Source organism: Sorex fumeus, unplaced genomic scaffold, assembly GCF_029834395.1.
Source record: "Sorex fumeus unplaced genomic scaffold, SorFum_2.1 ptg000015l, whole genome shotgun sequence".
In the NCBI taxonomy this organism is placed as follows: domain Eukaryota; kingdom Metazoa; phylum Chordata; class Mammalia; order Eulipotyphla; family Soricidae; genus Sorex; species Sorex fumeus.
Genome location: NW_026606072.1, coordinates 6,004,454 through 6,020,056, shown reverse-complemented (window position 1 = coordinate 6,020,056; position 15,603 = coordinate 6,004,454). Strand labels below are relative to the sequence as shown.

The following is a 15,603-nucleotide window of genomic DNA, read 5'->3' as shown; positions in this document are numbered from 1 at the left end:
AAGTTCTGCTGAATTACAGTGTCGTGGCTATACACTATCCTCCCTGCCCCCTGCCCCCCACTATTAATAATAGCACGGGAATAGTGGGGCAAGTGGGTGAGGAATGGGGGCATGTGGGGTGTTTGACCATTTGCAGGAAAGGTGTGATTTTGCACTGGTTCTCCACCCATTAAGACTTCAGGGGCTCCGGGAGAAATCATGGATGCAGGTGGGTTGGGCCAGAGAAGGGGTTGGCAGGCACTGCTCTGGTCTGCCCAGTGACAGCTCTCTGGTCGAGTTTTCCAACACTGTGCCGCGGAACAGTATGCGAAAGAGTGTTCCTACAGCAGCCCTGAGTGCCACCTGTAATCACTGTGTGCAAATTCATTTCCAGGGCAACAGTGGTCTTAAGACATTGGAAATGAATCCGTGTACCCCAAATAACGTGGAGGTTCTGGAAGTACCCTCAGCGGTTTCTAAAATAGAAGATACAGAGATCATCTCCCCTGTGGCCGAGCGCCCAGAAGAGAGCTCTGATGCAGAGCCTGAGAGCCATGTGGCCGTGTCCTACTGCCCGCCGGTCATCGAGGAGGAAGTGCCAATGCCAGGCGTGGAGGAGGCCGGCGGCACTTCCCAGGTCATCTACATCGATGTTCAGTCCATGTACCAGCCACAGGCCCAGCCCGAGGACGAGCAGGACAGTGATGCCGTTGGGGCGGCAGGCTACAAGCCCCAGATGCACCTCCCCATAACTCCTCTCATTGGAGAGCCTGCTGCTGACGGGGACGTGGACAAAACTGCTGGCTACCGACCTCAGGCAGATGTCAGTGCCTGGAACTTAGTGTCCCCTGACTCTCCGAGGTCCACAGACAGCAACAGTGAGGTGGTCTCCTTCGGGAGCCCGTGCTCCATTAACTCCCGGCAGTTTCTGCTACCCCCCAGAGATGAAGACTCTCCGAAGTCCAACGGGGGAGGGTGGTCCTTTACAAACTTCTTTCAGAACAAACCAAACGACTAACGTGTCACCCTGTCGCTTCCGTGTCTGCCATCTCCATAAGCTCCTGTTGCTAGTGTTGCCACGTCAGCAGCGGGCCTCCCGGAGGCGTCCTTGAAGTATTGTCCGTGAGGTGGCCGTCGCTGCTGCAAGTGACAGTCTCAGTGTTCACGTGCTTTCTGTGTAGTCTCCGCGCCCAGGCATAGTCACCCCGGAATTCAGCCGACTCCACTCAAGATTTGCAGCTCTCTGTGATTCGAGCCAAAGAGTTCTCACTGCTCTACCTTTCAGAAGCATTTCAAGGCTAATCCTGTCCAAGTCCACGTGTGCAAAACCAATTCCACGGCAACTGTATTCTGTTCTGTTGATGGTTTACTTATATGTATACGTTATGGAGCTGCAGGTGGGTTTGCAAGCAAGGGAGGCAAGTGTCACAAGTTAACAGGTGACCTTTCTTTGCCTGACATCCGCTCCATTCTAGATGAAAACCAAGCACAGATTTTATATCTTTTTACATTGTTCACCTCTGTCCACAGCATTTACAAAAACAACTATGATTTTTTAAAATGTAGCAACAGTTCCTTAGTTCTGTTTGATAAAGTATGCTGATTTCTGTACCTACTGTATAATGGTTATCAAACAGTTGTCTCAGGGGTACAAGCTTGGAAAGAGAGTGTGACACTGACCAGCCCAAATTAGAATTGTGTTTTTCATGCTTTGCTAGGTTATTCTAAGCCTTTCCATTGTTTCTTAGAATTTTTTTCCCTAGCTTCCTTTATGCAGTTGGTCACCTTAACGTATAAAACTTAGATTTCTAAGACTGTATAGAGAAATTAAGATTTGTGTTTGTTGTTTTGTTTTTTAAATCTTTTTTTTGTGACACAGTGTCCATTTTTTAGCTGTTTGAGAATATTCAATATTATTCATGGCATGTAATTCCAATGATTTACTATTTGATACGACTACTAAGCAATATCTAATGGCATTAGTGATCCCCACAGTTCTGGTTGGCTCTGGCTCCCAGGAGACCAGGCCGCTGCTCTCCAAGCAAGTGTTCCTCCTTATTGTGGGTCCTGGGGTCCTTCCTCATTCATGATCCTTAAACTGTTTGACCTGGTCCTCAAATTTTAAACATAAACCTCCAAAGATAGTGCTGCTCTCAGGAAGGTTTAGTGGATGACTGTTTCAATGTGAAGTACTGGGTCTGAGTCCAGGGGGCAGTGCACAGCCCCCTTGCCTGCCCATAACAGTCTCTAGAGTGTGTTTTGGGGGAGAGACTGAATGCAACACCCAACAGTGCATCTCCCCTGCCCTAGCCTCCCCATCTTCTGCTCGTCCCTACCTTTTATCCTGTGCTAGTGAAGGCCTTGGTACTGAAAAGTCTGACCCAGCTGAAGAAGCCAGGCCAGACCTGGGTCATCTGAGGTGGTGTAGCATATTTGCACAGGACTTACTGGTGGTGGTTCTTGATCTAGCTCATGAATGTCTCTGCATAACAGGCATGTTGCAGAAATAGCTGCCACGGTGTGACTGAGAGAGTCAGTTTGGTCCAGATGCCCCAAGTGTGCAGACTGATTTAACCTGCCAGGATCTAACTTAACTTCCGAGGCTTGAGATACACGAACAGGTGGAACAAAGTATAATTGCCAACGCTCACACGTAACATCGTATACCTCTGCAGTGTCTCATGGAGGTTTTCTGCCGTGACACAGGTTTCAAGCCAGAGTTGTTCCTAAACACAGTTTCCTCCATCTGTTCTCCCTTAGTTCCCACTCCTGAACTGGGCATGGGGCAGGGAGAGGTGCTCCAAATTTTGTCCTCATTGTGTCCCTCGCATATTCCCAACAGCTCGTCTTCGTGATAAGTATTGGCTGAGGTAAGAATTTATGAATCCAATAAACTAACTTGAGGTCAGGCAAAAAAACAGATGAGAATTTTCATTTCTGCCCTTAGGGTATATGCATTTCAGCTTCAGCCATCAGGGTTCAGCCCTGGTTCTGTGCTACAGAATAGCCCACTTGTTTGGCTAGTGGTGACCATCTCTGGGACTCTTTCAGTCTTCCTCTGTCCAGGGCTTCCTACTTTGCCTGTTCTGAATGGGTGCAGTGTCTGCTCACTACTCCCCTGCTAGAGTCCCAAACCCCAAGGGCACTAGCTCAACAAGAAGCTGAGTTAATGCTTCAGAAGCCAGGGCGAGTTCTCCTTAAAGTGCTCTGTGCTTTGAGGCATGTGGTGTAAATCTGGATCCAAAGCACATTTCCTCCTTTCCCTCCTCCCTCCCCCCCCCCCCCCCACAGCACCACCACCACTGAATTTAAGACAAGCCAGCCCCAGTGTGCATATCAGCATTTGCTCCCAGCCCTGCCTAACGTGGTAGGGACATCCTCGACTCTTGGAAGGGTGGGGGGGAGAGAGGAAATGTGCTCTGCTATGGCCCCTGGTGGTGGTGGTGGCACTGGAGACACAGGTGTTTGTGCACTGTTGGCAGATGCCAGGACCGTGCCCACATGGGAAAGGCAGTCAGTGGGCAGACTCTGTACAGTCTGATCCATTCTTCCCCCGGGGAAGGAGGGGGGGGCTCCTAACTAAGGAAATAATTGAGAAATCCTTCTTTTCCTCATCTAAAGCCCAGTCACTGGTTAGAAACTTGTAAATGTTGGAACTAGAATTATGTTCCATGATGTCTGCTGAACTGAACACAGAATGCATTTTTTACATCTTGCCAAAGCCAATTCACTTATAAACCAATTTCAGGTCCAAAGTCCTTTGCGAGGAGTGGAGATTATGGTGGTAGTCATTGCAGCTGGCTGTCACTTGTGTGAGGGCATCCTAAATAAATAATAGTATAGAATTATTCTTAGGGGGCTTGGCAAAGTTATGGTCCTGAGATAGGCCTTGTACTTTATGTATTGGTGTGGATTAACACCAGTGTGTCATGGAAGTCATTGGCATGTTGGAACTGTCTGGAGACACCTGGATTTGAGATTGTGCCTGAGTGTCTGGATGGTGGACCTGTATTATGTGCTTAGGTAGAGATGTGCTTTGTTCCTCAGAGTGGACACAGAGACAACCCTTTGCAGAAAAGTTTATGGGTGAAAGAAGCTGCCTCATTTTCCACACCAGCCTTTCTTTCACAGTTCACAGATCAGAAAGATTACATTTAGAACCCCTAGCACTGCTGCTGCCTTCTCAGAAACAGTGGTAAAGTTATTCTTAAAATTTCATACAATTCAAATTTTTATTGAAAATTTGTCCTATAATTCTTAATTTTCTTCATACTCTAAGTGTTTAAAGAACATTGCAATTTTTCTATATGTAGGTAATTAATGAAGGAGATCAGGGAATATTTTTTTTTTCTGAAAGAAACTTCTATTTAGGGTATTTTGAAATTAAAGTTCTCCCTAACATGTCCATATGCAGAAAATGTTCTCTCAAATATTTCTACAGCTCAGGCACATAATCTGTAATTTTTTTATTTATCCTAAGGTAATTTTTGCTTTTTGAACCATGTTAAAATTTGCCTACGTTTTATAAAATGCTTCTTTATTTTTAAAGTATAAAAATTGGATAGCTCAGTAATCAAGTGTGAGATCTTAAGCCAATTACATTGTTCATAGTGGAAGTTCAGTAACTGTTCACTGAGTTCCGTCCCAGCATTAAACAGTTTTCCTGATGGGTGGTATATATGTCTGGGTCTGACTTAAGCAGACTGATAGATTCTAACCTCACCCAAAAGTGGCTCCTTGCTGTGAGTGAAAACCTGGGAGACTCATGCTTAAAAGCATAAGTAGCAACTAATTTCTCCCTAAGTGTTCATTGTTTCTTTGTACTCAGAAGAGACACTGCTTGGAGCATGTTTATTTATACAACCCAGCCTGTGTTCTGGAAAGCAGCACATTATGTGTGAGCTTCCTTGAATGGTGTTACCATTCATTCTTTTGATAAGTTGATTCCAAGCATTTATTTTAAACTGGTATTTCCTGATGAAGCGTAGTTTCATGGTGTCATGCCCATCTGATCATGTACACCTATAAGAAAATATTTCAAGGAAGAAAGTTATTTATGACTAAATTTACTATCATATCTTAGAACTGAAGAATCATTGGAAATTACTCAGTTTGAATTTGATCTGTAGCTTCATGGATTATACATCAGGGCTATTAATCATGAAACCTCGTTTCACTGGGATGATAAGATTTCTGTTCTCTTTTAATACTGTCCTCCCGTTGTTCATCAATTTGCTGCAGCGGGCCCAGTAACATCTTCATTTTGAGACTTGTTACTGTGTTTGGCATATTAAATATGTCATGGGTAGCTTGCCAGGCTTTGCGATGCGGGAGAGATACTCTCAGTAGCTTGCCGGGCTCTCTGAGAGAGGCGGAAGAATCGAACCCGGCTCAGCCAGGCTGGCTGCACGCAAGGCAGACGCCCTACCGCTGTGCTATCGTTCCAGCCCTCTTTTAATACTAATTAAAAGTTTTCTTAACTGTTACATGATTGTATTCATGCTAATTACAATACATATGAGCTGTTTTTAATGTCATTTATGAAGGATTATGAACAGCATTCAATTAGTATGTAAAGGCTTTATTAGGGTTAACCTAAAATACTAGAGGATATGATTTGATCTAGAATATATCCATAGTTTTTTAATTATGTCATTGAGTTATGACAATTCAATTTTTAGCCATGAGTAAAGTTTGTTTCTCCTTAAATTAAGAAGCTTGAAAATATTTGGGATTATATGTGTCAAAGCTATAAACAATTTATCTATGCAAAACAAATTTTAATTGTACAGCATTTTAATGAAAATTTTAAGTAGCATTTTAAGGGGGCAAGACCTCTGAATGTTGTTTTTTTTATATGTAAGTGCCTAGCTAAGGAACCAGAGAAACAATAAATTCATATTCTCTTAAATAATCTATATTGATTGAATATTAACCATGTTCAAAGCAGTAATAACATACTTTTTGGTTGCTATAATGAATGTCCTAAAAATTAAAAGATGAATAGGAAATCTATAAATGTTGAATTGATAAGGAAATTTTTATTTTATTTACTTGTATCTTCTAAGATAGCCTTTATACTAGCCAATAAGACATTTTTAAAACCAACAAGACTTAGCATCATAGACCTTATATTGCACTTAAGCCAAAAACAATTTGTACATCTGATTGAATGCCTCACTCAGTGTATTAAATTTCCTTCTATGTTTAAGAGCTACATCCCTTTAGAATGATTCCATTTTAAGTGGATAACTTTCCATTTCTGAACTCACTGTTTTTCCTGACCATTCCAGTGGTGTTATGATTTTTATAATGTGAATATTTCTAGATAGTGATAACAATTTTCATTAAAACATGGACATGTTAGTTATTAGATTTAAGATTAGCATTTTTACATTTGATTGTAGAAAAGATACAGAGTGATACTCATGTAAAAGTATTTTTCAGATATTCTTTCCCAGTTTTATTTCAGATACTTTCACCATATTTATGACATAATTCCACTTAATTTTCTTTCATGCCTAATGTTCAGAACATATCAATATTATGAATAGTTAATCATAATATATAAGAAATTCTGTTCATTTATTTACAACAGTTGTAGGATCACTCTAATATAAAATCCTGTAAGATTTTTTTTAATCCTGTTATTTATTAAAAAAAAAAAAGCATATGTTTTTCTTCAATACATTTCAATTCAGAATTGCTTAAAATGATTCTGGCCTAAATAAGACATCCTAATTTTGTGTTAGTCACTTTAAATGTATGTCCAAACATAAAATTCATTGAAACCTATTCACTTTTCTCATAAGGTCGATATTTCTTATTAACATTTCTTTTTCATTAGGTGGCCATAAGAGAGAGGCCTTTACGATGCTAGGAAATTACCTTTTTTTTCTCTCTCTCAAAATTTCACTATACTGACTTACTGTTTACAAATTACACATACTGTGAACAGATATAAGTTTTTGTCTTTTATAAGGTTGTTTGTAGAATGAGTGTTTTTAGGGAAATGTTATATGTTAAATAGTTTCAGTTTTTTAAAAAAATAAATACTAGTAATTGTTTACTAATTTTTGTTTGGTCAGGTGTATGCAAATACAGCTTAAAGATAGGGACAGAGCGTAGATCCAGAACTCTTTCATTTCTTGAAATGTTTACCACTATAGACTATTTTTTTAACCTGAATGATTGATCAGTTATGTTCTGTTCTTAAAATCATGCTTAGTCAAAGCATTATATACGAAAACAGTTCAATAGAAATATGCGGCAAGTAAACAATAGATTGCAGTACATTTGTGTGATTCCGTCTGATTCATAAAATTTCAAGTTTAATAAGATTGATCCACTTACTGGAATGACAACTGAAATGTTTTCTGCCTTGAGAAAATTTCAAGATCACATTGCTGTTAGAATGAAAAATTTGGACATTTTGTACCATTGTGATTTCGGAATTCGTTTTCCAGATCTTTTGGAAAACATGGTTATAGCAAGAACATAGACTATAAATAACCTATTACTAAAACACCTTAAATGTAAAACTTGTATGCTTGGCTGTTAACTCTAAAGATGTCACTTAATGTCTGTTTTTTTTTAAACATGCATGTATTTAACAATTTTATCATAGTATTGTCATGGAACAAATAAATATATTTTCTTACAACTTACATGGATAGATTTGTACATTTTGATTTTTTTTCCGCTCTTGTTTTAAACCCTCAGAAAAGTAGCTTCTGCTTTGTTGCTATTAATATTTTTGGTTCTGTCCCATAAGAATGACATTTGTAATTGGGCTGGAGAGATAGTATCAGGTTTAGGACACTGTGCATGAAGCCAACTCCAATTTGATCCCCAGCATCACATATTGCCCTCTGAGCACCGCCAGGAGTGATCCCTAATCACAGAACCAGGACAAACCACTGATCCTCACCAGGTATGGTCCCCAAACCAAACAAACAAATGACACAGTTTGTGAAGCCATCATTGGATTTTAGCTACATTAGGATATTTTAATGTATTATCATGGCTTTATAATGATTTTCTATACATTTTATTATCTAATATGCCAAACCCAGTAACAGTAAGTCTCACCATGGAGACATTACTGGGCCTGCTCAAACAAATCGATGAACAACGAACGGGAGGACAGTGCAGTGCAGTGCAGTGTCTATAATATATATATTATATATATATCAGGGATATGTCAGGGAATTCCTATATAATTAGCCAAATTGTGGGACAGTGCAACATTATAAAATTACAAAATTATAAAATTTATAATTTATAAACATTATAAAAACCTGTCCATAAAATGAAGCTTTCAGATTTTTTTTCTCCAAAGAGTCTAAACATTTCAGAAATTATTTGAAATTTATTTTCAAAAAGAGAAAATATGTCAGTGTTAAAGGAAATAAAATAAAAATGTGTAAATAATAAAAGTTTAAATATATCCAGCTTCACACCAAGTTAGTTTACAAGCTCAAGTTCTTCACAAAAAGAGCTGTATAAGTTTCAGATAGCCTGTAAAGATCCAACCTGCCCTCTGGAACGACTTAAATATTGAATTAAAACTAAGTCTTCAAGAACGAAGGAAGATGAAAAATGAAATGTTTTGAGATGGGAGTGAATTTGGAAGTGATTTAGTATCACATGAAGACAAGACTTTTGATCATGATCTTAGAACTGTGGGGTGGCAATGTGGAAAGAGGTGTAACTTCAGCCGAAGGAGCTCGTAATTACCTGCCTTGACATTTGAAAGGCGAATAAAGAATTTTAAGTCTCAGCTCAAAATTACAAAGTTCCCTCTTGCCCCTGGCCAACTGCTGCATGAAGACCTGTGTCATGTCTTCACCCTAGACAGAACCTTCACAGGCAGGACCTGCGCTTTGATCTTCCTGTGATTTCAGCCACCTCAGCTTCCGCTTTCCTTTACAGCTGATGTAAGAATCGACCAGCACAGCCAAGAACCCGTAGACCCGCCTACTTCCCAATAACTCAGTGTACACCACACACCCCATTCAGAAATGTGCCTGGAATCTTAATTTTCTCAGTGACCCTTTGTGGTTTCGTCCCTTTCCTGTGGTGACTGGTGCTGGGGCAGCCACCGTCTTCAGTGAGTCACACCAGACCTGGGTCTGGTCAATTTCATCTCCTGCTACCTAGAGAACTTAGAGAAGTCCCACCGCCTCCCACTCTGCCCGGCCCCAACCAAAGCTGTTGCTACCTCCCTTTGCCAGACTGGTGAGCATTGCATGAGCCTGTATCACGGTCCCAGCAGAAGATACAGTGGATTGATGCACATGCTTTTCTGTCCCTTGAGAAACTTCAGTGATACCTCAGACTTTCTGACCAGCTGCTTTTATGTTTTTGTTTTTGTTTGGGGACCACACACACCCAGTCGTGCTCTGGGATTGCTCCTGGTGGGACTCTGTGTCGGAGCTTGAACCCTTGATTGGCCACATGCAAGACGAGGCCAGCACCTTAGCCACTGTACTAAATGTCCAGGCCCCTGGCCGACATCGTAGCGTTGAGAACACCTTTCTCCTTGGATTACAATTCTCCATTTTCCATGTAGGACTATTATTGCAAAAGGCCAGCTAGAGTAACCTCCGGTTCTATTCTCACATGGTCCCAGGTTCATGTCCCTTTCCTGTTGCTTTGGAACTTTCCTCATTCTGCAGGTCTTAGGGTCAACTTCACTAGCTCAGAGGAGCATTTTTGCAGTAGTCCAAGCCATCTGCCTTGCCAGCACCCCATAGCTCTGCCGCTCCCAGCCTAATTCTAACTCTTCATCATTATCAAACTTCATTTGATAACAGGAAAGAACAGTAAGTATCTCAGTGTTGCTGCCTGGCCAAGCTTAGCAGAACATATGTCACCAACACTTGATAAAAGGTCTTTAAATAACTATGCCTTAAGAAAATGAAGTGGTTTCATGTGTCACGCTGCATATGAGAAATTGTTTGTTTTACCAAAAAGTGATCTGCCTTAGATCTCTCCGACACCAGAAAAACAGAGGTGCCCCAATCAAAATTGCACCCCCAGGATGAGAACCAGAGGTGCCCTGTAGTGACCGTTGGCAGCTCCTGCTCAGTTCACAGAGTGGACCATGTGCTCGGTGCATTATGGGCACTGAAAAATGTCAGCAGTGACACTTTTCTGCCCTAGAAGGAAAGGCGTGTCTGTCCTCTTCTCGGAGGACTGGAGATAGAAGTTGAGAGACTTTATTTGAAGTGACAGCAGATGAGAGCCTTCCCCCTCTCCATCTGCCACCACTGTGCCTCTCCCACCCACTTCTGCCCACTTTGAAGTGACCACTCTCTGGGTCAGATTCTCTGTCTCCTTCCAGATAACAATTTGCAAGCCAAGCCAAATGACGGTTTCTGTCTCCTGTGCCCGACGGTGGCCTAAATCTTCCCTAGGAGACCACCATTGCCCCATCTCATAGACCTTACATCGTGGACAGGTGAGCCCTGGAATGTTCCAGGTTGCACTGGACTGCAGACTCTGTTCTATCAGAAGTGAAATGCATCTCTTATCTATCCGTCGACTTACTTCTGTCAGACCAGATGTCCCCAGAAAGCCTGACCCATGGCTCCAGACTCCTCCAAACTTCTTTCCTTACAGGAAAACAGAAAAGACATTTCTTCCCCCTGCGAGGATTTTGACTGGCCTTCCCTGTGTCCATCACAAGGCTGGACAGAGGTTTTGTTTAAAGATGCCTTTTTACAGGAATCCCATATTTAGAGTTGGAGTACGAGTCTTTCTCCAAAGGAGGCAGAAAACATTCTGAGGGAACCAAACCAATATCCAGAGAGTCCCAACAAATCTGACCAAATGTTGGGGACCTTCCGTGAAGCTATGCACGACCACCATGCTTTTCGTGAGGACATGGAGATGCAGTTTACTCCTGCACCCTGAAAGCTTGAGGCTTTCTGACAGAGGCAGCCAACCTGCCATGAAAGCACCTGGAACCTGCCCTGCACCCTTCTCCTAGCCCTGTGAGAAGAAGTTTCCTTCCTGTTTCCTTTCTTTCCTTTCTTTCCATGTGTTCAGATCATCCGTGATTCCATTCTCTGCTCTTTTGAGCAGTTACCCTCCTTTCACCCCCATCCCCCACACCCTTTTCACCCCAGTTTAGTGAGAACTTGTGCAGTTAGCAAGGGCCGACCCCAAGCAGCTGGCCTTGGAAGCCGCCGTCCCGTGCTCCCTTTCCTCTTGGTCTGACAGCCTGTTTCCTCAGCCAATTTCTTAGCAGGGTTTTCCTCAGCTAATCCATCTGGCCTGCTGCCTGTTATTTTTATTCCTGAAAAATGAGTGTACATAAGCAAATTCCTTGAGCGTCCCTGGCCTTGCTTTTTTGAGCCATTCCAACCCAAGACCTCTTGGAGTCAAGGCAGAGTAGTAGCCCCTTAGGGTAGCCCCTGGCTGAGTCTGTCCTTGAAGGTGACAGCTGGGCAGGCCCTGGGTTTGGGGGAGGTGTGGAGGGGAGCCATGCTACCTGTCAGGAGTGTCTGTGCCCCTATAATTTTCGTTAAGTCCGAGAGAGGAAGACAAAACTAAAGCAGTGTGCTCATGCCGCAAGCTGGACACCTTGTTCCTGCCCCTTCTTTCTGGGGAGACGAGCTCCCGAGAGCTCTGCATGTCCTAGGACAGGGATGTTGCCTTTTCAGGTAGAAGAACAGCTGGAGTTGGGGGGGGGGGGGTGTCTCCACTGCCTACCCTCTCTACTTGTGTCTTATTTGTGATGGGGGAGGCAGAGGAGAGGAAGGGAAAGTTAAAACTGAGACCTCGTGGCGTGGTGTTGGGGGGAAGAGGCTGGACTCCGCGGTCTCTGCATCCATGTCGCCTCAGCCTGGAATCTGCCGGCTAGGACATGAGTAAATGGGCCAAAGACAGACTCAAAGCTGTGATGAGAAACTGCTACAAAGCCACTGGGCCAACAGCCTTGGCCCCATCCACCCCTCACTCCACCGCAGGACTTTATTGTCATTGACAGCAAACTGGAGGGAGCCACACCAGGCCACAGACCCACCCCAGGGCTGTCAGGCAGCTGCATGGCACTGGAGGTGAGGGAGCGGGCAGGGCCATGCCCTCCTGGCAGAGGCCTGAGTAGGGCCCAGCTCCCTGGGTTGCTCTGCCACCCCGGGCCTGAGGCCAGGCCATCTGCTCTGGCTCTCAGAAGTCAAATCTGTTATTAAGATCAAATCCATAAACACAGGGACCAGGAGATGGCTCAGAGGGCTGCCGCTCAGGCTTTGCATGCTGTAGGCCCCTGGCACTGCACAGGCCTCCGAGGACCACTGGGAGGAACCCCACCCTGTGTAGCAAGCTGGGAATAGCCCTGAGCACTGCCAGGGGTGGCCTCTGAACTCACCAACCACACGGAGAGTGAAGGAAAGCCTTTGGCACCCGGCCCTCTCCTGACTGACTTTGGGGAGAAAAACGATGTCGCCTTTGAAGGTCACATTGAAGAACAATGACCCTCAGAGCCTGTCCTAGAAGTGCTTCTGTGTTGTGAGTCACATTGGTCTTTTCGCTGCCCGATCCAGCCACTTGTGAGCAGCAACTCCCTCATGAGAACTGTGATTGTCCGCCAGCGCAGATGCCTGCGGGAGGCCGGAAGAGGGGGTGTCAAGGAAGAAGCTCCCCTCTTCCATGCTCAGTGAGTAGAAATGCACCCCCCCCAATAGAAGTGCCCTGATAGGATGCAGGGGAAGGCCAGGGGTGAGGGCCAGGCAAGGCTGAGGCAGCCTTGGTCCCCTCCTTTGGGTTCTGCCCCTTGGGGATAGTCCTGGAGCATTTCTTTCTTGCCTTTGTTTCATTCCTGTCCCCTTTAGAACTGATGGCTCAGCCTTCACAATAGAATCTCAGGACTCTCTGCTCTGAGCAGGGACAGAATCCCCCATCCCCTCACCAGAGTCGCTGAGGCACTGGGTGAGTTGTTGGGAGATGATGGACTCCGTTGAGCGCAGTGAAGCCCATCACACAGATCCCAGCTTGGGGTCCAGGTGCACCTGGGCCGTCAAGGGCAGCTGCCCTGGGCTCCTGGCCAGGACTCTGGGAGGCTTTGCCCGGGCCCTTTCTTAGAGCATTTGCTGTCTCTCCTGGACAGTGGATTTCCCACCACTCTTTTCTTCACTGCGAGGCTCTGCGGGCTGTCCCCTCCCAGGAACCAGCATCCTTCTGGGGCCAGGAGGTGGCTGTCAGGGTTCCGCGGGGGCGGGGCCCCCTCCTACTCCCTGTTCCTCTTCCTCTGGGAACTCTCCGTGCTAAAAACAAGCTTTCTGAGAACCATATTTTTCTAGGCTAAAGGTGAAAAATGCAGCTTTTCCTCCAAGTGGAAAGCCAGCAGCCTGCCAGCAACGGGCACGTTTCCGAGCTCCCGCCTCTCGCCCGGGGAGCGCAGGGAGGTGGGTGGTGGTGGCGGGGAGCCGGAAGGAAAGCCCCAGCGACTCTGACCCCCGGACATTCGCGTGTGGAAGGCAGAGAGCCTGTTTGTGTTGGAGCCGGCCTGGAGACTGGAGCCGACTCGGACAGGAAATCACACAAGGCAAAGTAAGAGGGCGGGCCAGCTGGTGTGTGACAGGCTGGGGTCAGCGGGGGCCAGGCACTCCCGGGAAGAATGGGGACCAAAAAGAGCCCACAGACCTCCCCGACTGAAACTCCACCACAGAGGGGAAACCTGTCAAAGTTTCGAGAGAAAAAGCAAAATGATGTTTCTCATCCCCCCCACCCTCGGCCTTCCCGGTCATCCTTGCTCAGAACACACAGGAAGTTCCAGGGAATTCTCTAAGATCTTGGTTGTGAGACAGAAGCTTTTCAGGAAACCCTTTTGTCCCAGGACAAGGATGCCATTAATGGTCACATTCCTTGGTTATGCTCCAGTCCTGGCTCTTGAACCTAAACTTCCCAGGAACCTCTGCACAGGGTCACGACTCCAGAACCCTGCACAGGGCCCACACTCTGATGAGTCCCTTCTTCTCAGAATAACCACCCAGCTGCCAAGTGTCAGACAACAGCTGGAATGATGAAGGAAAGCAGGGCACGGGAGGCAAAGCTGGAGAAACTGTGGATGCTGTCCCATTGGGCACGTCACTGACAATGTCACAGACTTTGTCCCCACCCCAAAGCGTTCCTGCAGGAGAAAAGAGGTCATGTGCCTCTCTACTGCTTCTGTCCTCTCCATCTTGTGACGTGCTGTGGCAGTTCAGTTGCATCAATGTCCTGATTTCATCTCTTCCTGCATCAGTTTAATTCCCTTCACCAGGTGACTTATCAGCAGGAGTCTGTCTCTTCATATCTTAAATCTGCAGGCTTCTGGTGAATAAATTTTGGCTGAAGTGACACAGGAGAGTACTAGTTCTGTGGGAAGCCTTTCTGTCTTTCCTCCGTTGTTCTTGTCTGCCTCCATGGGAAAGTGTCCAGGCACTCTCCATGCCACCCCAGGTGGTCCCACATGGATTCAATCTTGGACACAGGTGCAAGTTCAGCAGGGAGAGGAACCAACTCCTCAAGACCCATCAGGCTTAGCAGAGCTGCCAAGCTGACTCTCAAGGAGCACGAGCACCTGTGCCACAGCGACAGAGAGACAGGCAGAGAGAAAGCAGGACACCCCCCTCCCCGGGCATTTCTCTTCTTAGCTCTCCTGCCACCTGACTCTCCGTCTAACTTCTGTGATCATCTTGATTTTACCTTCCGAGCCAACTCTGGAGCCTTCCCAGCCTCTCACCTCTCCTTGTCTATATCATTGTGAGGGGAATGGACTGGCCCTTCCAGTCTGCCTACCCAGTGTCTTGCTCTGTTTTTCTCTCCTGCACCTCCCAGGGGTCAGATAGCAACTCCTGGGCCCCTGTGGGGCAAGACCCTCCTCCACTCCTGCAGCTCCTGCTGGCTGATTCCCACTTCGCTGTGTACACCACCCAGGGAGGAGGTGGTTCGGAGTTTTCCGCAGCTTCAACCCACTCTCCCAGGCTCCCAGTCCTGGGTCATTGCACTTTTCACTGGATCACACTTAGATGGAGCAATAGCTCAGCTACAACTTCTGGCTTCAGCTCAGCTGGCTGAAAACTCATGATGAGTTGCTTTTCTTAGCCAGAAACAACTGATCCCCAATGCACTCATTTGGAGAACAATCCCCTTCTCGTTGAGAAGCATTGTCCCTAGTACTCTCTGAGGAAAGGTGTGGAGGACAGGGTCACTGAAAAGAAGTGAATAAAGCTTTCTCTCATGTGTCCTTCTTTGAACTGTACTACATAGGCGACATGGATAGTAGAGCCTCATGTTCTGTCATTGTCACCGTCACTACCTGTAACCAGAATAGTCCTGGTCATCGAAACTCCTAGAGATCAGAAGCAGAAGGTGAAGACATAAGGTCTTCTCTGATGTTTCTTTCTTTTGTTTTTGGTACATGCCTAAAACCATGTACAAAGCTCAGAAGTCCTTGCTGACTACGGGCCACAGGCAGGAGTGGACTCCTGCAGGAGACTATTCATAGACTCCTGTGTGCATCAGATTGTACTTCCCTCCTTCTTTGGTGGCCTTGTTCATCACCTTTCCCTTAGCAAGCCCTGTCCTGGCAATTAGCCAGTGAGACAGCTGTCCCTACAGTCATGTGACTGGTCA

General features: G+C 45.4%; 1 protein-coding gene across 2 annotated transcripts in view; it reads left to right on the top strand.

Annotated features, from left to right (window-relative positions):
* LIFR (LIF receptor subunit alpha) overlaps positions 1–7,652 on the top strand; it is a 78,546-nt gene extending 70,894 nt beyond the window's left edge. For both annotated transcript variants that reach the window (XM_056112036.1, XM_056112037.1), the window contains one exon: positions 374–7,652. In XM_056112036.1, coding sequence (XP_055968011.1) covers positions 374–997 — 624 coding nt within the window. In that variant the 3' untranslated portion in view covers positions 998–7,652. The remainder of the gene's footprint in view (positions 1–373) is intronic.
* Positions 7,653–15,603: the final 7,951 nt, after the last annotated feature.